Source organism: Protopterus annectens, chromosome 14.part0, assembly GCF_019279795.1.
Source record: "Protopterus annectens isolate FY-2018-M chromosome 14.part0, PAN1.0, whole genome shotgun sequence".
NCBI lineage: Eukaryota > Metazoa > Chordata > Ceratodontiformes > Protopteridae > Protopterus > Protopterus annectens.
In genome coordinates, this window is record NC_056748.1 from 376,426,283 (window position 1) to 376,453,936 (window position 27,654).

Sequence of the window (27,654 nt, forward strand, 5' to 3'; positions counted from 1 at the left end):
TGCTTAGTCTGGTACATCAGCAAACAAGGAGGAACCCACTCTTACCCTTTATGTCAGGAGTCCATAAGGTTCTGGAAGTGAGCAATGTCTACCCAGCACATTCTAACTCTAATGCATATCCTGGGGAAATCCAACATATTAGTGGACAAATTGAGCAGATGGATTATTCTGACACACAAGTGATCCCTCAGTCAAACAGTGGCTACCATGATCTTCAGCCACTGGAACCAGCCTTGCACCCCCCTTCAGCACCAAATTCAGGGGCCATTTTGCCCTAATTCTGAAAGATGGGCAGTTACCAAGGGACATTTTGGTCCACACTTGACCCCTGGGTCTCCTTTGTGCTTACCATTTGACTCCACTGATAACTAAACTTCTTCAGAAAGTGGCCTGGTCCCTTTTGGCCTTGAAAAATATGGTCCCCCTTCCTGTGGCCTCATGTGGTATACCCACTGTTGGTGTGTTGGCTCCCCTTCCAGATCTGTTAAGTCTCACATGGACATCAAATCCCTGAGTCTGACAGCTTGGTGTCTCCACTTCCAATGATGACCAGAAATTCCAGGCTTTCATCCAGTGCTGTTGTCATGTTATCCTCTTCTCAGAAGCTTTCCACCAAGAAGATTTGCAGAAACAAATGGAAGAAATATTCTGTCTGGCATTCAGCCATAGGTCTAGGCCATTTTTCTGCCCCCTAACCATCAATTCTAGAATTTCTTGCAGATATTTTTCATGCATGAGCTTTGCTACTCCATGATTAAAGTTTACCTGGCAGTTATTTTAAATTTATGTATAAGAGAAGAGCAGACTCCTATTGCACCTTTGAAACTTTCTAAGGCCATTTTGAAATGTATCTTTCTCCTGTGTCTGCCTTGGGATATTACTAAATTACTTCAGACTTTTGACTTAACCCCCTTTTTGAACCTGCAGCTACAATGAACCTGAAATTTGTCTTGGAAAACTCTATTCTTGGTGAGAATTACCTTGGCATGGAGGATTTCAGAACTTCCAAGTATTGTCTTTTAAACCATTGTATTTGGCCTGTCTTCCCAAGGTTGCTTCCAAGTCTTCCTTGAATCAAACTATTCATCTACTAGTGTTTTTTTCACAATTTCTCAAAAAAAGTGAATATCTTCTACATTTAGTGGATGTTCCTCATCAGTTACATTTCTGCTTGCATTATACAAAGAATTTCATGAAATTATACTTTTTGTTTCCTTTTTAAAACTAAATTAGGAACTAGTGTCTGTAAGGTAACAATGTCCAGGCAGTTTTCTGATTGCATCATGTTTGTCTATAGGGCCAAGAACTGTCTCTGCCTAGCAAACCTAAAGCATATTCAACAAGAGAGGTAGCAACATCTACAGCTTTCTTTTGTAGAGTCCTTGTTGATGATATATGTGCTGCAGCTACTTGGTCTACAGTGCATATATTTTTCTCTTATTATATGCTGTGTGACGCCCCCTCCTCTGGGCCAGTGATCAAGGAGTTTCAATCCTCACCACAGACACCAGTGAGAGATATTCACTTGGAACAGAAATAGATACACATAATATTTCCAGATGCAGTTCTCTGCACCAATCACAATTTACCTTGAGCACACAGGAAGCACACTCAGTCATGGGACTGGTTTCCCCTCTGTCTCCCTCTCCAGGCCCCCCCAAATAAGACTTCCCACTGGCATAGCTATAGAGTTGAGTCCTCACCCGTGTTCCAAGCCAAGTCTTCTACCACCCTCTCTGTGAAACCAGTGTTCTATATTCCTACTCCAAGTAGCTGACACACACACACTCTTTGAAATTTGATTATCATGCACACACATACACACACACACACACACACACACACACACACACACACACACACACACACACACACACACACATACCTGGGAAAAGCTGGAAGAGATTTACCAGCTATGCCCCATTTGCTCAGACTTTAAGTTAGATACTGTGACCAGAATACTCCAAATCCAGCTACTCTAAGGCTCTTACAAGGGTACCTAATTATATTGATTAAACTTAATACTAATACAGTAGGTAGTGTTTGACCATGGCAACAAGGGTTTCAGGAGCGGCCACAGTGTCACCAAATAAATATAAGTACTCTTAATGGTTAAAATATTCGATAAAAGACCAATCACAATGAAATGTTTAAATATATTTAATAGTAAATAATAAAAGAACATGCAATACTAAATATTTATTTATAATAAACACCAAAGTTTCAAGCACAGAAAATGTCAAATATAACACAGGTGGATAGATTCACACAGATACAGAAAAACAGTACCTAACTAATCTCACTGTATTTTCCTGACTGATCTAAAGAATTACTATCCCCTAGTTCACTTACTATAGCAAGGCAAGATGACATGGATGAGTGGTCCTTTTCTTTGTCAGGTTTCACAAACGATTGCCCTGAGACTTCTGTCTCTTCTAGTATTAAAACATCATTTCACATACATCTGGTCATCTGATTCTGGTTCCCACATTACCCTCGTAACTAGAAACTGAACCAGACAGTTACAATACAGTCCAATAATCAACGAACAACGGACTGGACCAAGAAGTTTAATTGCAAAACTTGAAATACACCACAATCAAAAATTTTTTTTTTTTTTTTTTGACTGGACCAAGAAGTTTAATTGCAAAACTTGAAATACACTACAATCGAAATAAGCGCTTTCGTTTGGCGCCTGCCAAACTTTTTCAGACAATTGATACATCACTTCCTGTAACTTAAATAGTATTTACCCGTGATGTAAGCAATGATGGTTGACTTCAAAAAATCCACTTTAAAAATACAACAGTTAAATAAAACATAAACATAAGAATCAATAACAATAAATATAAAATTCAGTCAATCAGCACATGTTTTGTAATTAACACTTCCATTGTTCGATAAATATATGTGCTGTTACACCAAACATTTCATAACCCCAAGGACTCAAAACCTGCACATCATAAATATGAAGAAAAAATAATAATGAAGCCAAATATTTGATCAGCATTTGTGCAACATTTGTACCAGTAGCTTTATAGTTCACCATTTGCATAACTCGATCAATCCGCGTGCCTGTATGCATCGAGTAAAATAAATGTGAAATAAAAATATTTATTAATAATACATTTTATAAAATAGTCGTGTGAAATAAATAGTAATAATATCAACTCTGTAAGACCATGCAAAAAACTTTTAACCCGTCTGTTCGTGATATTCGTGTCCATAACACAATAGTTCACCGTGAGCGCTATCCTGTCAATTCAATTACTTAAAACTCATCAAATGAAACAACAAAATTTTGTTGTATAAAATACTTACACTAAGCTTGTATATATATATATATAAGTATATTATTGTTCCTTAACACCTATTTTAAACAACTATTTTAAACAACCAAGGCTGCCGCCTATTAGTTCATTTGTTAACTCATAGGTAAAATGCGCTCGCAGTGTGTCACCAAATAACGGTTGATAAGAATACAGTGTTGCGTAGAATGAGCGCATATAAAATACATGAATAAAATTAAATCTAACGTGTATGTGTATGTTGGTTGGCATTTTCAACCTTGCTCGTGTGTTGTTCTTCAGTACAATACTTTAAAAAGAAGGGACGAAAAACTAAATTACTCTTATTAACAGTGCACGTTTCCTTTCAACAAATTGTTGGTGTTGTGAATGATTAAATCCAGTATTCAACCAATGTTATTTTTATTTTTACCAACTAGGCAATTACATTGACGCATGCTTATGTCATTGTATATATACTATGAATAATTTATGTGTACTACAAATAATTTATAAGATACTCACATATACTGTGTAATATACTGTATAAGATAAATAAGTACATAATTATAATAAATTGTAATATGTAATAAAATATATAGAATGTAGAATATAAAATTTAAAATAAGCTTTAATAACAATATTGAATAAGTTGTAATTGATGTACTTGTATTTAAATAGATACCCTTATGACAATAATTTATGTTTATGAATAGATAAATTGTTGTTAATGTAATTATGTTTAAGAAAGTATCTTTTTACAGTAATTTGTATTTATGTTAAATAAAATTAACATAAAAACATACATGAAAAGTGTGAATGTTGAAACATACATACGTGGTGTGTTGAGAGTGGTGTTGGTTTACTTAGTCAAATAATGACAACAGTATTTACTCTACTATTACCATCTCGTAAGGGATTTCAACTTAAGTATACTAGCAATCGATGTGTAGTACCCATTTGGAATCCAGTGTTTTCAGGACATTGGTAAAAGCAGACATTGCTGTTAAAGAGTATTTGCTGAACCACAGGCTTCACTTTGAGTAGAAGCTGTAGATTGTTCTTTTGGAGGTGTGTGTTTTGAACCTCAGTACTTTGATTCGCGTAGGCTTCCTAAATCAAGCTACAGTGGGTCAGAATACCCTTTTGTATACAGTGACTCATTTTTTTTTTTTAATTTCCAGAAACATTATGTTTAAACCACATAATCAAAAGACTCACTGAAAGCATAACCTAGAGGTTAGGATAGCAGATAGTGAATGTATATAATAAGCATGTAGCCTTTATAACCTCTATGTATACTCTGTAAGTCATTGATTAACCATTGATAACTGTTTACCCTAAGAAATAGACAGCCTTGCCCAACAAATCCTACGTGGTTAAAAAAGTTATTGCATAGTGGATTAGAGTTGCTTATTATATACAAAGTACTTAGTATAAATTAATATAAACAGAACAAGAGCATTAGTTACAAAATAATAAATTAGTTATTTTTTTCTTTTCTTATGTCTAGTATTTTGTTTCTAAATACTCTTTATGCTGTTATAATTGTGGAAAAATGCATATTGCTGATATACGAGACCATTCTGTTCTGCTTAGAGTGGCCCTTTCATTGTTATTCTAGAAGTGGGCATGCTATAGTAATGTATTTCAAACAGAATCTATTTTATGTTGATAAAGTAGCTGAAAGAGTTGTTAAAGTTAGAAAACAGATCTCGGTATTCTAAACTTGTCAGAACAAAGTCTTAATTGTTGAAACATAGTTGTTTATGGTATGATTTAGTATATTCATATGTGCAATCCCGATATCTTTTATGGCTATGCCACTAAGTTAACAAGGTACTTACAAGGAAAGAGGTACATGTGTGTTAATACTTGCGAAACATGTTCTGGTTGGAAAAGAAAATGGCATGTTTAAAAGTAATATCTCATTTTTTTCTGTTCTTTTCTTCTAGATGCTGAGAAGGGTTGTCATTTTCTCCATATTTTTACCTGTGCCCGGCAGGCATACAGTCCTTATTTAACCAGCACCATAGTGAAGAGGGTTTTGGATAAACTGGAGAGTGGCAGTGATATTGTCAGCACAATGGAGGGATACTACACAGCATTCTGAGATGTTATATTTACAGCTTACAAAACAAACCTGAGACACTCCCCAGTGTCTCTTAGAGACAGTTGTTTAATCCATTAGACAAAGTATGCACACAGCCTCCTGGTAGGCTGTCATGCAACTACCAAGGTCTAGAGCTGCAGAATGGGAAGATGGGAAGCAATGGAAAACTGATGTCAAACAAGTAATGTTTGATTTGGAAGTGATAACTTTCCCCATTTGTGTTTTATAATGTTTCAGCTTTTATTTTCTTTCTGGCAATCAGATGTGCAAGTACCATGGAATAGCTTAAGAAAGATGAATTCTCATTAACTACTGTCTTATTAGATCATTTAAATCATGCTTGGGGGAGCTGTTGTGGAACTCAATCCCAGATTACCTGTTTTTTTGCAGTAAGGAGTTGCATGCATTAATAATAAACCATTTGTAAACATGGTAAAAGTCAAGACTTCGTGTAAAGTTTTAAATTCTTCTGTTTTTTTTATTAGCAGCAGTACTACCACCTGGACAGGCATATATGCACATTATTCCCACAAATCTCCCATTGTTTACACTGCAGTGTATGAAGATAGTTATTTAAATTTTGTTCAGAAATCTCTGTGTGAGCACAGATGGAATAATGCTAATTCAGCAAAAATGTATCATAGCTACTACTGAGAGAGGAAAGTGGGTTGTGAAAGTATAGTCCCTGTGCTACAGGCATCAGTGTCCTGTGTCAGCATTAGAAACCTGCCTGTGTATACAGAGTTTTTGTTTTGTTTGGCATAGCTTTTAAAATGCTGTTTTAATGCATTGTTTGATAAAATATAAGTGCTGTGTTTGATAAGTAAAGCATGGATCCTTTGCTACTAATGGTTTAGGAGATGCGCTGATGATTTCTTGCTATTTTTTTATTACCTATTGCATCTTTGAAGCCAGTATGTTCTCCTTCTGTCAATAAATGTATTTTTGCAGCAATTATAATAATTTTATATAATTCAGATAACTATATACAAAAGAAAAGAACATCATTACAAATATATCGATCAAGTCAACAAATTCATAATACAATAAATTCATTTTTATAATCTTTTTTTTTATTCGTTGCCTGAAATCCGTGTGGTTTTTGACAGTGTTTTTAAGTAGTACCTGCGTATGTGAGACTCCAGTGGTAGTTTGCCTTTATGATTGTCTCTTACACTCATTTCATGCTGCACTTTAAAGGAATTCTTACTTGGAAGCCATGACAATGTATCCTGTTCTGCACACTGGTTACTGTGGTGCAGCTGCTGCCACAGCACTTCTCCTTTCTGGATCAAAGTAAGCTAGCTGGCGTCCCACATTGACATCAACATGCCATTTCATCACTTGTGGTATATGTGAATATGTTCTGTCATACAATTTGGTTGTGCTTTCCATATCAAATATGAGTTAGTAAAACTAACCAATTTGTGGTCACCAAGATTATGTATGACTTTTTTGTCTTTCTTGTTCAGATTTTCTCTTTTACTGACTGAGGTGTGGATAAATCTGCTCCCTTGTTCCTGCATTATTTGCCTACCTCTTTTTAGGCCTAATAGTATTTAATATTTTCTCTGAGTAATTTTCTGCACTGCTCCTGCTGACCATCAAGCCTTTCCTCATCAATGATGCCCGTTTGTTCACCCAGTGAGGATGAGAGCTGCCTAGAAGAGTCTCTTATATGGGTAGTCTCAGAAATAATTTGTGCCGTCATAGGCATGCTGTCCGATGAGGTTGTATTTAATTTAGGCCTAACCCCTCCCATGGTGGTGGGGTGATAGATGACCCAGATTGCAATGGGGACTACAGTGCCCTCTCAAGTGCTGGTGTACTCTCCTATGCACGTGTGATGGCAGCTGCAGCTGATGCAGCTTGGTGGTGAAATGCTTGAGCTTGGAACTGCTTCTTACAGTAGTGCCTCTCCACCAATGGATAGTAGTGTCATTCCTTGGCCCCAGATCACAACCTCATACAATCATTCACAAGACCTATCCTTCTCTTCTCCTGGCTTTGTCAGGTAACCCAGCCAGTAGTTATTCTGCGTCACATGGGCTGTAGTCAGATCTTTATCCCTTGGTGCCACCCAAGTTGGCTGATGCTATTAAATGTTATGTATGTAAGCCATTGTATTTACATAAGTACATTGTGTATACCACCACTATACATAATTGTTTATTGCTCTGTATAATAGCAAGCTGCAGATAGCATAAAATGGAAAACTGAAACCTTGATAAATTATCAGAAAAAATGAGGAAATAAAATAAATGGTTTCTGATGATGATGGTGAGTAAGATGAACAGAGTACTAAAAGCAACAGTTGAGCCAGAGTTTAGAACAGAGGCCTGCAGGGAAAGGCAGACCATTCAAGGGACTGAAGAAAATGTAAGAATTTGAGGAAAATTTTATGTATATTTGAAAACAACAGAAGAGGGGATAGGGAAAGAAAGCTTGGCTGCTGTTGTACATTTGGATTTCCTTTACTTCTTCAAAAACCCTGATTGGATGAATTACTGGCATTTCGTTGTGGTTTACAAGCATGCATTGCTGGTGGAATGGAAAGACTTTCCTTTCCTTTGGGATATCTCTGACTCACCTTTATATTTCGAGCACACATTGTGATGTCCCTCCTCTGGGCCAGTGATCAAGGAGTCTCAATCCTCACCATGGACACCAACGAGAAACATTCACATGGACAAAAAATAGATACATGCAGTATTTTCAGATGCAGCTCTCTGCACCAAGCACAATTTTCCTAAAGAGCACACAGGGAACAAACTCCCATCCTTGGGCTGGGTTTCCCTCTCTCTCTCTCCATGCCCAAATAAGATTACCCAATGACCACAGCTGTAGAGCTGAGTCCTCAGCCGAGTGATCCAAGCCAAGTCCTCCACTACCCTCTCTGTGAAACCAGTGCTCTGTGCCCCTGCTCCAAGTAGCTGTCACAAACACATTCTTTGAGATTTGATTTTCACACAGAGACACACCTGGGAAAGGCTGGCACTGATTTACCAGCTATGCCACCTCTGCCCAGACTATAAAGTAGATATGCCACCAGATCAATCCAAAGCCAGCTACTATAAGGCTTTTACAAGGGTACCCAAATATACTAAATAAAATTAATACTAATACAAAAGGCAGTGTTTGACCAATGCTGCAATGCTTTCAGGAGTGGCACAATGTCACCAAATAAATATAAGTACTCTCAATGGTTAAAATATTCTCTAAAAGACCAACAATGAACAGCTTAAATATATTTAATAATAAATAATAGAAGAACATGAAAATACTAAATATCTATTTACAACAAACACCAGCGTTTCATTCACATGAAATATTAAACATAACCCAGATGGACAGAATCACACAGATACAGAAAAACAGTACTTAACTAATCTCACTATATTTTCCTGACTGATCTAAAGAATTAATGTTCCCTAGTTCGTTTACTAGAGCAAGGGAAGATGAAGTGGATGAGTGGTCTTCTTTTGTCAGGTTTCACAAACAGACTGCTCTGAGAGTCTCATCTATTGTTAAGACATAATTTCAGCACTGGATTACAGAATAACATCACATACATCTGGTCATCTGACTTTGGTTCCCACACTACCCCCTTTACTAGAAGGTGAACCAGAATCTAGCGCATATGTGTCATAACACACACACAGATTTGTTAAGATGTATTATACCATCGGGAAGCTATAAAACTATTGCAAAAGCTTCAACACTTCCAGGTTAGCAATTAGTTCACCCCTATGGACAATACACTAGGATTCATTGTCCTAGTTTTTACAGACATTTTGTCTCTAGCTGCAATCAGAATTGTAAGATACCATCTTTATGGCCTAAACCAGGTAATTTAATTTCAGACTACTTTTCAAAGTTAGTTGGACTGGGATTGACCTCTTCTTTTCCAGTATCCTCCGTTACATTATGTTCATTTCAACTGTTACAATACAGTCTGATGTACAGATGTATTTCTTTTCTGTCCAGCAGGACCCACTGTTGGTACATTTTTTTTAACACAAGCAACTTTACAAATACATTTTCAACACAAGCACCTGTACAAATCAGTTTGAAGGATATGTAATTCTTTACAAAACTCCAGGTAACCATTCTGGCATATGTTACACATCCACCGCCTTACTTCTCCTGGCATAGTTAGCAATACATCACATCTCTCTCCCCTTTGAAGACTCAAGCTAGTTTCTCACGTGTCCCTGGAGAAACATTGTTTGAGAGGAATGAGCCTGTCTGGGAATACATTAACCCATATCCTGTCTTGAGACTCCATCTGCATTGGCATTGCTGACCCCACTGTAGTGCTGCACTGTCATATCATATGCCTGCAGTACTAGGCTCCACCTTAATAAATTGGCATTTTGCTGGCTGGCTTGATGTAGCCATGTTAAGGGATTATGGTCTATAACTACAGTGAATTTCCTTCCATACAGGTAGGGTTGAAGTTTCTGCACTGCCCATTCTATGGTTAGACATTCTTTTTCTACAGCTGCACACCATTTTTCCCTGGGTTGGAGTCTATGGCTAAGATATACAACTGGGTGCTTTTCTCCCTCTGAGGAAACCTGGCTGAGTACAGCTCATGGTTCGAAGCATCCACCTGCACAACAAATTTTTTGTTGTAATCTGGACTGGCTAACACTGGAGGTTCTCCCAAAGCCCCTTTAAGCTTTTGGTATTTCTGCTCATTTGCCGGTGTCCACACTACCTTATCTGGTCTGTTTTTCCTGGGCAGGTCTGTGAGGGGAGCGGCTATTGTACTATAATTGGGAATGAACTTTCTATGGTCCCAAAGAATACCCTCACCTACTTTTTAGTAATGGGGGCAAGCCACATCTGAATGGCTTCCACTTTGGCAGGTTCTGGCCTGATCTTACCACTCCCCACTTTGTCCCAGGTAGGAGACGTCTGCCATACCCACCTGACACTTACTGGGCTTAATGGTCAACCCAACCCTGCACTTTGCATTCTGCCCAGGACCTCCCTGACATGCTGAAGGTGCTATTGCCAGGAATGGCATTAGATAGCAATATTGTCCAGGTAAGCAACGACATAATCTCTTGCTCTTGCTAGGATACATTCTACCAGCCTCCGGAAGGTTGCTGAGCCAGTTTTCATCCTAAAGTGCATATTCGTGAACTTGTATAATTAGAAAGGAGTCACATCAGTAGTGGTCAGATACTTAGCCCCACCCAGCCGCTCTTAAGGCTTCATCTGTCCTAGGCATGTGGGTAAGCATCTGACTCTGTGTGACTATTTAGTTTTCTGTAGTCCACACAGAACCTGGTGCTGCCATCTTTCTTTGGTACCAGCACCACTGGAGAGGCCCTGGAACTGCTGAACTCCGGGATTACCCCCAGTTCCAACATTTTCTGTATTTCCTCCCTCAGAGTCTGTCTGACGCATACAGGCACTCTGTAAGGGGCCTGCTTGATAGGCCTTTGGGGTCCTGTATCCACATGGTGTTCCACCAGGTGTGTGCACCCATGTTTCCCAGTAAACATGTCCCAAACTCCTGTAACAGTGCGTGGATTTCTCAAACCTGGGTAGTGGATTGCTGCTGGGACATAGCTACCTCTTCCACGGAGGTGTCACTCTGAGCCTCATTGAGGAGATCAGTCAACACATCCCCTTCAGACTCCTGACATCCACTGCAAATACTCATCACCAGGGCCTCCCTGTCTTGGTAAGGTTTCATGTTAACATGGTACAATATGTGCCCCTGCCTTACCACTTCGAAGGGTCCCTCCTAAGCTGCCTGCAGCTTATTGTGTCTGACAGGAATGAGCACCATAACCTGCTGTCCCACAGCATACTCTCAGGCTGGAGCATTGCTGTCATACCAGACCTTTTTCTGCTGTTGAGCTCCTGTCAGGTTCTTCTGGGCCAAGTGAAAAAAGACGACTAGCACAAAAGCATGGGATATACAAACTTTTAATATGGTAACACCATCCAAGGTAGTGTGCAAAGCACAATCTCCATCAAATCAGACCAGTTTTGGCAAAAACACTTGCCTTCCTCAGTGAAAATAAATTACTAAACATACAATGCAAATATATATACACACAGTAGCAAGCACAAATGATTTTGATTGATTGGTTTATAAATTCTCATTTAAACCCGGGGAAAACAAACCCCCCAACCTAATTATCCAACTTCTCTCCGTTTTATTAAGCAAGTCATGCCAACCTATTTTATTGGCCCTATCTCCTAAAATTCTGTCAATGGTAAATCTGAACTGTGCTGCAGGATCTTTAATGGAGTGTTTATATAAGGCATCAGACCTCCCAACCGTCCCGATTTACTTGGTTTTTACCAAGTTTTGGGGTGAAAATGAAGGGGTGCCACAATTCCCGAGTGGCAGCCCTTCATTTCCGATTTCTTTGCTTTTGTTTTTTTTTTTATTTTTTAATTTTCACTCTGTCGGAGCTGATGTCATCACGTGCGCGATGACGTCAGCTCGTCAGCACTACCAGCCAGTTGGAATTGAGCTCAAGCCTCAAGGAGCTCACGTCATCATTTCCGGCTGGCTGGGAGCAGGCGGGAAGTGAATTTGAAGGAAGAATGCTGTTTCCAAATTCAGACATTTTACAAGGGAACTGCTTTGCCGTTTGGCTTTAATTACACTTTTTGTTGCCGTTTCACGGGCATTTACAAGGAACTTGGGATTAAGAATGCTGGCTCACTGGCTCAGACATAAACTGCTTTGCGGACAGCTTTGCACTTTGTTGCCGTTTCGGAAGTAGGGACGAATGCTGCTTTGCCGTTTGGAAGTCAAGTTTAAATCCAAGTTCGGGTTGGGACTTTGCCTTAGGTAAGGTGTGTGTGTGTGTACATGTACGTACATTGAGCATGTGTGTGTGTGTGTGTGTATATGTGCGAGTGCAGGTGAATGTGCATATATCTGTATGCGTGTGTGTTTGCATACATGTGTGTGTATTTGTGTGTCTACTCTATTATGCAAGACAGTGTCATCTTAAGATTAGTTTCTCTGCTTTACACCAACTAATTGCTGGAATAGGCTCCAGTTTTCCTGTGAGCCTGAAATGCATAAATTATGTATCATAAAATGAATTAGTTGTTGCTCTAATTGGGGGAAGAAAAAATTTTGCTTGAGGTACATGGCTTTAAGACTGTTTTTCATTGAAAGTGAGGCTGTACATAGCATGTTTCACTTTTGGTTGATGCAGATTTTTTGGTTGATGCAGATAAATCTATCGGGCATCTTCAGACTAAACTAAATAGATGTCAATTGTTTGCTTAAAATAAGCTCGATCTAGTAAGTACAGCTGACATAATGTTCTGAATAAGATAACAGAACCTGCTTGTTTTAAAGGGTCTTTAAATACTTATTTTTTATTCATTGGCAGGAGTACTGTTTTTATATTACGTTTGATTTCAATGATATTTCTAGGAACTTAATAGCTCTATAAATGTAATGCCTTTTGGTGTAGTTATTATAAAAATACTGCTTCATTACTTTTTGTAAAATTAAATTAAGTACTAAAATGAACACTTTGTTTCAGTTTAACATTTTAGTAAAATGTGGAAGTCAGCCTGTTGTAAGAAAAGTGCACTTCGAAACATTGGCTTGATTACAAAGAAGCTAAGTCCCATAAAAAGTCATTTATGCTGATGGAGAAACACGTTTCCAGACATTTAACAGGTCTAGGTCCTCGTAAGATTAATCACACTACAGTGTCCTTTGTCAGGCTAGGATTATGATTCCAAAATGGCCACATTTAGTCATGAAAAGGAAATGAATAAAATGAAGAAATTAGCATTAGAATATTGTGCTTAAGGATTAAGCAGCACATTTATATAGTGCACTCATGTGCCAACATGGAGAAAAGTGCCTGTGAAACAGACATTTCATTTGCATAATATGCTTTCCAAAGTGTAGCAAGGTGTTATATTCTTGACTGAAAAGACTGGCTTGTTAAAACCAATGTTCTGAAATGCCCACTCTCAGTAGAGGTATAAAGATGTCAGGCAGAGTGTGAGATAATAATGTTCTTACAACATCCATTTCTGACTTTTCTTGACAATTTGTTCTTTATTTCTGATGTGATTAATCTGCCTTTATTAATAAGAACCGTGAATACAGTAATTAGATAATTGTGATAATATAGTGTAACCAGTTGTGTGTTAACGGAAATGTGACACTGAGAGTCATTGCTCCTTTGTACTGAGGCACATGATAAAGTTTGGTTGCAGCTGTAATTTGGGACCTTGGTTGTTAAGTTGATAGAACACTGAGTGTTTTTCTTTGCCATGGACATTGCATTAATACTAATGTGTATTAAGTGCTTGTATTACAGAAAACAAAGTAAATCAATATAGCTGCTTCTGTTATCATGTCTGTGCTACATTTGGTTATTTTTTATGTTCTGTTCTGTCTGATCCCACACATATTCCCTTATGCTAGGAGTCTGGCATATCCACTGGGGTGAGAGCCAGATGCATGGGTCATCATTCAGATAGTTATGAGACCTGCTCATAACTCCTCTATTACTCTGTCTAGAGAGAAGAATTCTTGACCCATGTAGGAAAGTGTGGCTCACCAACCCAGAAGATGGCTAATTGTGACCAGTCTCTGTCCCTCAACAGAACTAAGTAATCCCTGCCTCTCCAGTCAACAGCTCACTTCATTCTGAGTGGCAGCGGTGGATGAATTGTAATTATTATGGCCTTAACATCACCTCCTAGTGGTTGAAGTCAGCAACTGCATCATTTTGGGGACAATCTACCCCCTCCACTGGACATACATGCTCCTACACACAAACACTGCCCTACAACTTCCCTCATTGGCTTGGGAACAAGAAATATACCTCTTCTAGGCACTGTGCTCTGTTATAGTGGAATAGCTGGCCAGTTCCTGTTGCTTTAAACTGCTGATTTAGTATAGTGGTATGTTGCACTGACCGTAGTGTATAGTGTTCTGGGTTCAAGACTTGTCAGTAACTTGCTTGGTGGTAAAACATAGCATAGTGGTATGTTGCACTGACTGTAGTGTATAGTGTTCTGGGTTCAAGACTTACCAGTAACTTGCATGGTGGTAAAACAACATTTTATTCTAACAACTCTCCAAAATTATACAAACAATGTTTAAAATGTGTCCCTGGTTTTTGCCCCCCCCCCCCCAAAAAAAAATCTGAAATTGAAAATAAGTGTGAGACGCTGTGCAAGATGCCTATGGCTTACACTACTGTCATTCTGTTTATAGTTTGGGTGTCGAAGTAGACTTTTATGATGGAAATGTTCTGAATTGGGCAGTTTTGTAATTATTGGGTCATGCATTTTCTTTCATTGCCTACAGTACAGCCTACTGGAAAAATGTTCAAACAATAAATTTAAAATGTGCTCTGCCTAACAAGTATGCTATATTATACAAGGAATATAACTTAATAAAGAAAATGTGCTCTGTCTAACAAGTATGCTATATTATACAAGGAATATAACTTAATAAAGTCAGGAAGGTGTATCAAAGAAAAGAACACATGTATGTTTCTTGTTTTGTGTGCAAGGGGCCAATGATTTGAAAACAGCCCAAAGGTAATCTTTATCCACCACTGGCCAGATGCATTTTCTTTGGATGTGGTGTAGGTTTCAATGCTGTTTCATTGAATGAGTGTTTCAAGGGCAGAGAAATTTTAATGCCAGGTCTATTTTCATTGTGAGACAGTATTGCTTTGTTTATCAGATGTCTGTTAGCATTTGTGCATTGATGTGCTGCAAAATGTAAAAAAAAAAATCCAAATAATCATTGTAGAAGTAAAGCAGTATGCACACACTAGTGTTTATGGTAAATGGGGCGAAATAGCCAGGTAATGGGACATTGGAATGGCTGGAAGGGGACTCTGGTGTCATATTTTGGTTGTCTATTCTTCGGTTTGTGTTCGAATGTTGGTATCCCACAATTCCATTGGAGTGGGTGGGGTTGCATAATTATGTATGCAAATTATATATTAATCAGTGTACAGATTTGTACCTATTTTTCATGCCCCTTGTCCAGATTTCTGATGTTTCCAGGTTGAGAGGTATGTAAGGCATTAAAAAGCCTTTTATTTCTAATGTCACTCATATGTTCAGAAATAGGAACATGTAAGGGACGTGAAGTTTGGCCAATGTAAAAGGCAGAACAAGAACAGGTTCCTAAATATATCAGCCAATCAGTGCTACAATTACCTAAGAACCTAATATAATACACCATAGCCATATTCTTTCTGGTAAATTGGTTAGACTTCAAAAAAAATATGCAAGATGCACAATGGCCACAGGGCGCACAACCTATCATTCTTGTACCAGTTAATGTAATCTGATGACCATTTGGTTGTAAATGCACCCCATGTTTATAATGACTAAAACAAGAACCCAATGTTTTTCCCCTACACAAAGAAAACAAACATCTAGGTGTAAGCATTTATGACAATGTATTGTCCACACATAAAATACTCCAGTGTTGGTAAATAATGGCTCTAAGTATGTTAATATTCCATCCAAAAGTAGTGACAAACCTCATAGTGGCATTATCCTTAGGATTTTTCTCCTTGTAATCTAATAAAGAAGATCTATGTTGTTTGGATGCCCAGTCACTGGCCAAAACAATTTTATCATATTTATAACCCCTTCTTATGAACCTCTTAGTAAGATCTTGTTTATAATGTTCATGGGAATTATCAGAGGAACAAATCCGTCTCATGCGTAAAAACTGTGATTTCTGAATGTTCTGGATGATATGACATGGGTAGAAGTTCGTAGCATGTAACAAAGTAATCTGGATGTTTATGAAAAACTGTACTATTCAAAGTGTTATCTGGATCCCTGGTAATTGTTACATCCAAAAAATTAATTTGTTGAACATGATGATGAACAGCAAATTGGATGCCCCATTTATTATCATTCAGGTATTCTACAAATTCAACCAAATAAACACTATCAGACTTCCATACCATGATGCGCCCATAGCAGTTCCTTTAACTTGCCAGTAACACTCGCCATGAAAATAGAACGCATTTTTAGTCAGTATGTGTTCTGTTAGGCATATAAAAAAGGCGTGAAAGCCCAGTGAATACAAAGGAACCTTATTAAGCCAATATTCAAGGGCTAAAAGACCCACCCAGTGAGGTGTATTCATTTAAAGTGCTGTGATGTTCAGTGTACACATGAGCCCCATCCAGGTTCCAACTGCATATCTGAAATAATCTTCAAAAATTGTGTGATGTCCTGTAACCTAGATCTCACATGCCCTAACAATGGTTTTAAATATTTTGTCAAAAAGGCTGTGGGAGCATCTTTTGCTCCCATTTATGCAGACCTGTTCATTGGATATTTGGAGGCCTATTATCGACAGAATTCTGGGAGATGGGGCCAATAAAATGGGTTGGCATGACTTAATAAAAAGGAGAGAAGTTGGATAATTAGTTTGGGGTGGTTTGTTTTCCCCAGGTTTAAACGAGAATTTATAAACCAACCAATCAGAATAATTTGTGCTTGCTACTGTGTGTATATGTATTTGCATTGTATGTTTAGTAATTTGTTTTCACTGAGGAAAGTAAGTGTTTTTGCCGAAACTGGTCTGATTTGATGCGGATTGTACTTTGCACACTACCCTGGATGGTGCTACCATATTAAAAGTTTGTATATCCCACGCTTTTGTACTGACCATCTTTTTTTAGTTTGATATACAGTTTTGTGGCCATTTGCACTTGCCGTACTGGCAAAGTGTCTTCTTTCAAGTTCTTCTGGGCCAAGCTGATGAGCTCCCTAAGCCTTGTCCTGAGGTTTAGGACATATGCTGTAACACACTCCTTGTGGGATTCACACACACCCTCCCACTCATCATGAATCAAATTTAAAGGCCCCCCCCCCTATGTCCATACAGCAACTCAGAGTGAAAAAAATGTGAATTCTTGGGGTACCTCCCTGTATGCAAACAGCAGATGGGGCAAATATTTGTCCCACTCTCTCTTAAACTGGTCTGCAAATGCCCTTAGCATGGTCTTCAGTGTAGAGTTAAACCTCTCCATAAGAATATTAATCTGGGGATGGTAAGGGTGATCCTTCGGTGTCTCACCCACAGCGCTCCCACAGACAAGCCAGTTGGTCTAACATGAAATTCTCACCTCCGTCAGTCAGTATTTCTCTCAGGAAACCTACCCTGTTGAAAATCTCTAGCAAAGCATTTACCACCTTATCTGCCTCGGAGGACAGAGCCACTGCCTCAGGGTATCTAGTAGCATAATCTGCTACCACCAGGATATACTTCTTCCCTGTTGAACTTAGGGTATTCAGAGGCCCTACAATAGCCATAACTACCATCTGAAATGGCTCCTCATTCACAGGCAAAGGCATCAAAGGACCTTTGACCTGGTCTCCTGTCTTGCTTACTTTTTGGTACTGCTCACAAGCAGTACCCTGTTATATCCCTTGCAGTCCTGGGCCAGTATACAGGTTCCCATCTTCCTTGAGGATCAGGTGCCTCCCTAGCTACCTATCTCAAGCTTGTTAGTGTAGGGTCTGAGAGCTGACCCTGTTTCAACTCTACCTTTGTGACCCTTCCCAGCTCCCCTACCACAGGAAGTCTGGTATCCTCTGACAGCGGTGCCTCGCTGTCAGCCTAGGTACTACCAATCTCCTCTGCCCTTACAGTCACTTTGTCCAAGGGACCATCAGTACCTACCAGCAGCTGTGGTTCACCTTCAGGCTCACTGCTATAGGGTAGCTGTCTCCCTGAAATAGCCACCTCACCAGCCCTGGCTTCAGGTTTGGGGTCTCTCTGGGTCTCACCCAGGCTACTAGGCTCGCATGCCTGTCTCCAAGCCCGACTGCATGTAACTGCATGCACACAAGGTACTGCATTATCAGAATCATTCCCTATCAAGACATCTGCAGGGATATCCTCAAACACACCTACTTGTTTGCTTTCTTTTCCACTCTCTCAGTCAAGGTGAACCCTGGCCAAAGGCATTTGGAATGGGGTCTCTCCTAAAGCTCTGACTGGAGTGGACTGCCTAAGCAAATACTGCTCCTCTTTAACCACCGCAGGCTTCACAGTGGTTATGTCAGGAGCTGTGTATCTCTTAGCAATGACCTGTTATCCATCCACTAAGATAAGATATAAACTCCAGGGATAATTTAGTACCCCTTTTGTCTCCAGACAACTTACCACTGGCATACTGTTATTCCCACTTGCAGACTCCCCCACCTTTAGTTCTCCACCTTGCTTCTGTGGACACCTGTAGGATACATGGCCCCACTGGTTACATTTAAAACATCTAACCCTTGATCCTGACTGTGTACCTGAACTAGTGGCTTCCCTGTTACTGGTGAACTCTTTTGGGGTGGTTTAGGCTGCCCACCATGGGTTCCCTTATATCCATGTGCAGCACTGGATATCCCCTTCTTGTGCAGTGATGCCCTGCTTGCTAAGTAGACATCCCCTTTTTTCCTTAGCTGATCTGCAGAGTTACACTCCTGATCTGTCAAACAGATTCTCATGTCCTCAGGCAAAGTGCTAAGGGCTTGTTCCCTCACCAAAAGGTCTGACAGCCTTTCAAAAGTGGTGACCTGACAACATTTTTTTAACACAAGCAACTTTACAAATACATTTTCAACACAAACACCTGTACAAATCAGTTTGATATACAAAGGACATATAATTATTTACAAAACTCTGGGTAACTATGCTGGCATATATTACATGTCCACTGCCTTACTTCTCCTGACATAGCTGGAAATACCTCACATCATCACACTCATAAGTTTTCAGTGTTTAGCCTGCAGGCTGGATGGCATTGGATCCACATTTAACTATATTTTGAATTTTGGGTGCAGCAGTAAATAAACAGAAAATAAAGTGCTTACAAAAGGACAGCATAATGGGAGCTATTGTTTGTGACATTTTGCTTTTTGTCTCACTGATGTTTTTCCTCGCTCAGATGTATAAAATCATCTTTTTGTCTAGGTGAGAATAATCAAGGTGAATACTGCCATCTGGAGTTTGGGAAGCTCCAGTTTATGAAAATTTACAAACTTTGAAATGATCTGTGCCTGAATATTACTTTTTGTGCCCTTTCTGACTGCTTATGGTAGTTTTATACATATTTATTTTCATCTACATTACATTTTTTGTAATGTGGAAATGGGAAATATTTGTTTGTGGTCCTGTATATTTTCTGATCTTATGAATTAGTGAAATTCGTTTTGTAGCTGCTGTTTGAATTTTTCATTCAGGTGTTATACCAGGCTATTGTGCTGAAATGGCAGCTGTGTCCTAGGATGAAGCATTCAGTGTACCAGTCAATGTTCCCATCCTTCCATATGTCTAAGAACTTTGGGTAGTGATTAAAAGAATGAACTTGCAGATGCAGATAGTGGAAATTAAGTACCCTCATAGGGTTGCAAGGCTCACTCTCCATGGCAGAATGAGGACCTTGGTCATCTGGGAGGATCTGTGGGTCAATCCACTGCTCCTCAGGAGTGAGAAAAGCCATAATCTATTGTAAGCAGCTAATCATGATGCCCCCTAGGCACCTCTCATGGAATGTGTGCCAGACATAGCTCATTGGAAGGAGGTTGCAGGGCATGCTGGAGAGATTTTAATATCTTAACTGTCCTGGGAATGCTTTGACTTCTCCTAGGAGAAGCTGGCAACTCTTGCTGGAGATAGAGAAGTCTGGTCTACCATGCCCAGCTTGCAGTTACTGCTGCCTTCACTAGGATAAGCAAGTTTGGATGAATTAAAGCAGTAATATCTCATTTCAGCAGCAACTGCTGCCTTCAGTTGAATAAGTGGTTTGGAATATGAAGGACTGGATGAATTAATGCAGTGATGTTATCTCTTGCTGAAGTAGTGTGATGACCATTTCAAATGCTGCATGCTAACAGTAATTGACTTGGTTTTATAATTCTACTTAGTTGTGACATGTAATTAACAACCTTTATAAAACGAGCAAGGAAAACTGACAGGTCATATTGCTTGGTACCTGTGTATCAAATTTGTTCCATGCACAGAAGAAAAGTAGCACAGTCCTAGTCCTCACATTGTCACCAATCCCATCTCCCTCTAGCTTTCAAACAGTCACTGGGAGCTATTTTTCCCTCACCAGTAACTCTAACTGCAATGCAAGAAGACTCTGCAGCCAACTTCACATTTTTTAACAAAAAAAAAGAGGGAGTCAGAAAGTAACCCTCATAAAATGGCCAAAACAATCTGAATGTCTGTAAATTACAATTTGTTACCTTTGAAACTGTAAACTCAAGAAACTGAACACTTCACTAGATAGCTGATATAACATGAAAAACACACATGCACTTTTTTAACATTTGGTTTAAAGAAATGGTCATGTACCACAGTATAACAGTTTGAAATTAAATGCCCAAAATACCATCTACGTTTTATCATGACCTGAACTATGGCATTTAATAAGTGCAGCTCAGATCCAAAATGGAATTTGTGAAAATTATTGTGAAAAAACTTTTTCGTAAACAGACAGAAGGGAACAATAATGACTACCCAGAAAATTATATGCCTGAACTCCATGAAAGAAGTTATATCTATTACAATAGTCAGTGTGTCAGAATGGATATTACTGTTTTTAAAGGGTGTTTTCATCAAAGCCTATAATTCTGTCAAAGGTCAGATTTTCCACATACCACCCATGGCACACCACAATGTGAAATGTAATATTGAGTTAATATAACTGAGGTCCCAAACAAGAATTGCAAAAAGCAACTGGGAAACAACATTGCAACTGTGGAAGTATGTAACAACATAATCCCAAGAATGACTGCTCTGAAAAATGTATACCAAAATTGCATAAAGAGTCATAATCTTGTAAAATAATGTTGTTGTGTCTTTCAGCTTTTCCCGGTTAGGGGTCGCCACAGCGGAACTCCAGTCCGCTAATGTTTGGCAGTTGATTTTTACGTGCTGAGTTGCCAGCCCTAACACACAACCTGCAATGAAGGTACGCCCATTCACGCATGTCTCCACGCAGAAGATGCTCTAGCTAAGAGTCAAACCATACAGCGTCTTACTGTGAGGTGACAGCGCTACTGTAGCACCACCACCGCGGATAATCTTGTAAAACAATCAGTTAGTTAAAATAGGTAAAAAATTTTTAAACAAATGTCCATAACTCCTGAAACTTAACATTCTCAGTTCAGATTTTCAGCGGACTATCTACAAATCACCAGCATTTAAACTATAAGAATTTGTGCAGCTGAGGTCCCAAACACAAATTATGAAAGTGACTGTGAGATGACATTTGCCATCATGATTAGAAAATGGAGGACCCCATAACACACAACAGTTTGAGAGAAGGGTCCATAAAACTATGGCCTTGGAAATTTCTTACAAACATTTCACACAGTTAAATTCTAATACTATGAATCATTATTTTAGTTATAATGTAATAAGATCCTAACCTGTGCAGTCCCTTTGTACCCCAGCCTTCAGCTTTTGCCAAAGGCCATATAATTATTGTCCTGTTTAGTACTACTAGAATAAATTACAAGTGGCCTCTACCTGAAACTTGAGTATTAAAAGAAAAACATGATGTACTGGCATTTAGTGAGTTGTGGGTAAAAGATAAATTTGTTCTTCCCAATTCCTTGGGTACAGCTTCCAAAGGTTTCTGGATAACAGACCTGACTAAAGGTCTAGTGGGTGGGATGGTAAGCAAAAGTTCCATGATTGATAATGAAGTTCCCATTCGGTATTTTTTTTAATTCATTTTAGATTAAAGGAATAAACTACTTGTTGGGATTAGTTACAACACTCCACCTTAAAATGGGATTAGTTGTACACCTCCACTTAAAATGCTGCAAAGGTTAATGACCTTCTCAGGCAAATGCTTCCTGATATTAATTGTGATAGCTGTATTATGGTGTTGGACTTCAATCTTAACTGACTGTCATTACATGGGGTTAGTGAAAAGGTTCATTGCCTCTTACAACCTTCCTTACCTATCATGATTGTCCAAATTATTGATAATGGTCCAATGGAAATTTAACTCTGCTTAAAGGCTTAACTGAAGCTAGGAATCTGGCCAGTATCATAAGTGAACCTATCAAACCTAACCTGGCCAATAGTGATAGTTTACATTTGGATTTCATCCTCACCCATGACCTCTGGGAATTAAATGCCACTGAAATTCTCTGAGTGATCACTGCCTTGTCTCAACTGTATGGTCCTTTAATAGCGAAGTGAAATGATTTCACAGAAAAAAAAAAGTTTTGCTAAACTGTGTGTAAATGCTCATCTCATCCTTAAAAGTGATATTCTGTATGGCATTTTAAAGTTATTGAAGCAATGTTGTATAACATAAATAAGGCCTTATTTCCGGTTCCTAATCCTTTAGTATGATGACATCAACTCCATGCATTCAGTAAGGAGATGGAGGGCAATGCTAAATTTGCTGATCCAAAAGTAATATTTTGTCACAATGAGGAAAAAAGAGATTATTCTTATGAACCCTTTATTTCTACTATCCCTCATCTTCACAGCCTGAAGAACCTCTTCATTACTGAGCAGTTTTAGAAGAACTGCCCCAAAAGTACTAATTGTTTTTACCTATTTTTACTTCCTAATATAAATGTCTATCTTCAAAATGGTTTGATGTAGTTGCATTCAGTTTTCTTTCCATATTAGTAATGTAGTCTGTAAAACACCCTTAGGTTGTGCCCTGTCATCCGAGGCAATATTTATGTCACAATATGTAAAAACGTGTTATCACTGTTGTAAAAAAATCCATATTTCTTTTTGCCTAATGTCACCAAAAGTGTATATTTATTTTTGATGTTTTTATGTTTGTCTGTCAGAACACAGATGATAGCTACATTATTATTTTTAATTGATTTTCCCATAAATGTTGCAGTTTGTCAGTTTCTGATGGCCCTTCTGATCTGCATTTCACCTTATCTATGAATGCCGATGCATTTGTATTACAGTATAACATTTTCAGGACAAGACATGCAGATATGTATCGCTGTAAAACAATGAGTGAACACCACTAAAGGCTAGGAGTGGACAGCATCTTAAATGCATGCATGTTATATACACCATGTGTCAGAATTTTTTTTTTTATGGTAGCATTTAAAATGACAGAAGTGTCTTTCTTCTTAGGGATACCTACAGTTATGGTTTCATAAGGACACGCTAACAACATAATTTGTGTATATACTGAGTTACTGAGTTTGTCAGCCTGATAAAGTGATAAGTATGGATGTTAAGCAAATGGCAAAAAAAAAAAAAAACAGGACAACTTAAAGGCCATATAAGCCTACTGATGTTACCTAGGAATGTAGATCCGTATTTCTGAAACTGTTTGAAAATTTCTTGTAAACTTCTCAGAAAAACTGTGTTATGTTGCTTGCCTATAGCATGTATTTATATGGCAATTTCAGATACAAAGACAAACACATGTAAAGCCTGTCAGTGCATAAGTCTACATTTTAGGAATAATGTGGACTTGGGCATAAATTCTGTAAGACAAAAAAATCCTTTCCCTGGAGAAATGCGTAGAAATTTGAGTTGTGATATAGTGACAAATTAGTATGCACACATTCTTGACAGTCATTTCAGTTGCAAAATGATGTCAAGCCATATAATGACCCCAGTGGGAACCAGGTATAATGCAAAATTTTATAGGTTCATACTAGGCTATCTGCCCTGGGGCAATTATAAGCCTAGCCCGATTCTGTATGGCTTACGCCACCCCTTGATTTGAGTATACTGTGCCCTTTTTAAGGTTTAGTTTACTGTGCCTCTGTCTAATAGTGACACGGGAGTAATCCATGGGACAAACCTACGATCCCCCATCCACCTATCGAGATTCTTCTTGAAGAGATTCAGTGAAGTGCTCTGCCTCACATAAACTGGAATTCTATTCCAGAGTGAAGGGAGCCTCTGGGTTATGAACCTGTCCCTCCAGCAAGTTCTATTTATTTCTGTGCTGAGGTTCAAGTCCCTCGAGCGTGTGGCTCTAAGAGATTTAGATTTACTGAGGTGGAGCATGTCCATTAATTCTGGATTTGACATAGCTTTGTATGTCAGGCATAGATCGCCTCAGTAGGCGGTATGCAACTGAGTAGAGCTGGAGTTTTTTTAACCGAGCAGCATATGGCATCTGTTTGAGACCCTTGATCCTCTTGGTGAGATACTTTTGGGGTCTTTCTAATTGCTGCAGGTGTCAGGTAAGGTACATCCCAAAAGGGGCATTGTATTCTATGATGGGCCTGATGAGGGATGAATAAAGGGGCATGATTACCTCTCTTGATCTAGATGTGAAACCCTTCGTGATGAGGTGGGCTATGTAGAAGGTCTTTCTAACCACTTTGGCAATGTGGTTTTCAAAGGAGAGATTGCTATCAACTTGGGTCCCCAGGTCCCTAATAACTTTCTCTGTACTTAATGGGTTTCCGCCTATGTGGTAATTTGTGGGCACATTGTTTTTGCCAAAGGGTATGACTATACATTTTTTGGCATTTAGCTTTAAACCATGGTGCTGGCACCAGTTATCTGTCTCTGTGAGACCTTTTTGAAGGATGTTTGTGTCAGCTGGAGAGTTGATTATGGTGCCCAGTTTGCAGTCGTCTGTGAACTTGGTGAACCATAGTCCTCCCACGTTTGCCTGTACCTCGGAAAAGTATATACCGAACAAGAGTGGTCCCAGGACAGAACCCTGTGGGATGCCACTTGTGACTGGTTTCAAGTCTGACATGGCTCCAGCAGCTCTCACTCTGTGGGTTCTGTCTTTGAGCCAGTTTGCGACCCATCTTGTGACATAGGGGTTTATATTTAAGCTGGATAGCTTATCTATGATGCCCGAGTGGGGTATTGTGTCAAATGCCTTTGCAAGGTCCAAATAGGCTGTGTGGACTACCTTCCCTCATCTATGGCTGTGGTGACTGTTTCAAAGAAGTCAACCAGGTTCAAAAGGCAGGATCTGCCCTTGACAAAGCCAAACTGGGTAGGATCTAGTGTCTGTATGTCCCCAATGTCTTTGTTTATGAGCTCCATGATGATCCTCTCCATAGCCTTGCAGACTAAGCTAGTCAGGCTTATGGGGCGATAGTTTCCAGGGTCCGTAGAGGCTCCACCTTTGTGGAGTGGGACCACTGTTGCTGTATGCCATTCTGTGGGCACATATCCTGTAGTGAGGCTGAGATTGTATAGCTGTTTTATTTGAGGGATTAGTTCCTCTTGGAGTTCATGTAGGACGCATCCTGGGACGCCATCTGGTCCCATGGAAGCAGTGTTTTCCAATATATGTATGCATTTATTGGCACATATTTCACTGTATAAGAAAAGGAACAATATGCGTATTTGTTGTAAAATGAATCTAAAGACATATTCAGTAATGGTGTTATGAAATTATAAAGTAAAATGTAGAAATAAAAATTGGGTTGTGACTTCAGTGTATTGTAAAATATTACAGACAGTGGTTTCAGCCATTTGCACCCACAGTCAAATATGCCCATTCTAGTAGGGTTCAGCTATTCTGAATGTGAAGACATAACATAAAATGTTTCCAAATAAAAGCTGTTATGAAAGATACTTTATTTATGCACATCTAAACTCCTCATATATGCGCAAGTGCAGAGGCACAGTGATAATGCTCTGCCAATGTAGATTGCTAAATGTGTCTGTATTCAGAAAGAAGCAGTCATTTCCATGGAATTGCCTTCATACTCATCAGTTATAACAACTTTATTATGTACCCATTAGAAGTCTGACAATGATCAAACAAAAATAAAGTCCATACTGAAGTATTTCAACTTGGTTCATACAGACATACAATAGCCATCCCACATATGTAAATCTTTAGCTTTGATCAAATGACTCCAAAGATCAGCTCCATTCATCCACATACTAACTCCATATCCACCAGTTATACCAACTTTATTACACTGTTTACAGCTTAGATGCTCTATTCTGACCAAATAAAAAATGGCACCAAGGATGTTTTTACACAAATATGCACTAGTCCTGCCAAACTAGATGAATGACTATTCGTGATCAAATAACAACAGAGGTCAGTCAGTTTCATCCATAGGCTGTCTTCATACCCACCAACGTTAGCAATTTTATTAACTGTGTAGACCTCAGATGTCTGATTGTGATTGAGTAAAACTGTGACTACTGTAACATATTTCATCTTCTTTCACTGCAGTGCACACTCATTGATAAGCCAGATCTGTGATGGTTTGTTTTCATAAACTCTGCCCTGTAAAGAAAAATAATGCTCATTTTCTCTGTACACTTTTTAGTTTCGATTGTGCTGACCAGTCAGAAAATATAGCCACAGCAGTATATTCTACCTGGTAGCTTTCAGGCACATACAGAACAGAAATGAAAACTGTGCACAATCCAAACTTCCTAAGCAGATTATTAAGGCAAGCAGTCTGCATTGATACTCATTCTATCTCCCTGATTCAGAATCGTTCATTTCAGCTGTAGTTTTCAGGATATACTTTATTAAACTTTAAAGATTTTGCTTACCTTTATTTCAGTATTATCAGTGAATTCCCTTGAGACACAGTGCATCACAGCTTTGGAAGCACTTGTGTTGCTATTAACATCACTATGGCCTTGAAACATCAAAAGTAATTGATTCAGCACTGATTGATTTCCCAAAGTACAGCAGTATTTAAAGCAATATTTAACACTTTTAAAGGCTTCATTTCACTACAGTATTAAGCAGCATTGTCTTCCACAAGTAAATTACATCTACTTTAGCAAAGACTGTATTAAAAGTCATTTAATTTTACTTTTCTGATGCATATACCAAAAATCTGTCTGTGTTGAAAGCTGCTCTTCTTGTATTCCCATGTTGCAGTATTCATAACATGAGGGATTCTCTGCCTAGGTGACCTGAACATCCGGCCAGTATACAAAAGACGTTTACTACTGCAAGGTACGTGGAATGTCGATGAAGGCAGCAAGGAGTGTAGGCTATAAAAGTGACATCAGCACGTACCATCCTCAGAACTGCTCTGCCACCAATCCGAAAAACCATCTTCTCTTATTTGTCTGATCGCCGAGTTGTTGTTTTCAGATAATTGCCCATTGAGGATTTTCCTTGTATTCATTCATCGCTACTGCATGTTTCTTCAGGTTCATGTCATCAAAGAAAGGCAAATGCCATTGTGGAAGAGAGATTCCAAACAAAGATAATCATAACCAGTGTCTGTTCTGTCTGGAGTCTGCACATGATTACAAGGCATGCGCAA

General features: G+C 38.8%; 1 protein-coding gene across 5 annotated transcripts in view; it reads left to right on the forward strand.

Moving 5' to 3' along the window:
* The window catches only part of STN1 (STN1 subunit of CST complex), a 978,195-nt gene extending 971,731 nt beyond the window's left edge, over window positions 1–6,464 (forward strand). For all 5 annotated transcript variants that reach the window (XM_044056104.1, XM_044056103.1, XM_044056107.1 and 2 more), the window contains one exon: window positions 5,243–6,464. In XM_044056104.1, the coding sequence (XP_043912039.1) occupies window positions 5,243–5,400 (158 nt within the window). In that variant the 3' untranslated portion in view covers window positions 5,401–6,464. The remainder of the gene's footprint in view (window positions 1–5,242) is intronic.
* Window positions 6,465–27,654: the final 21,190 nt, after the last annotated feature.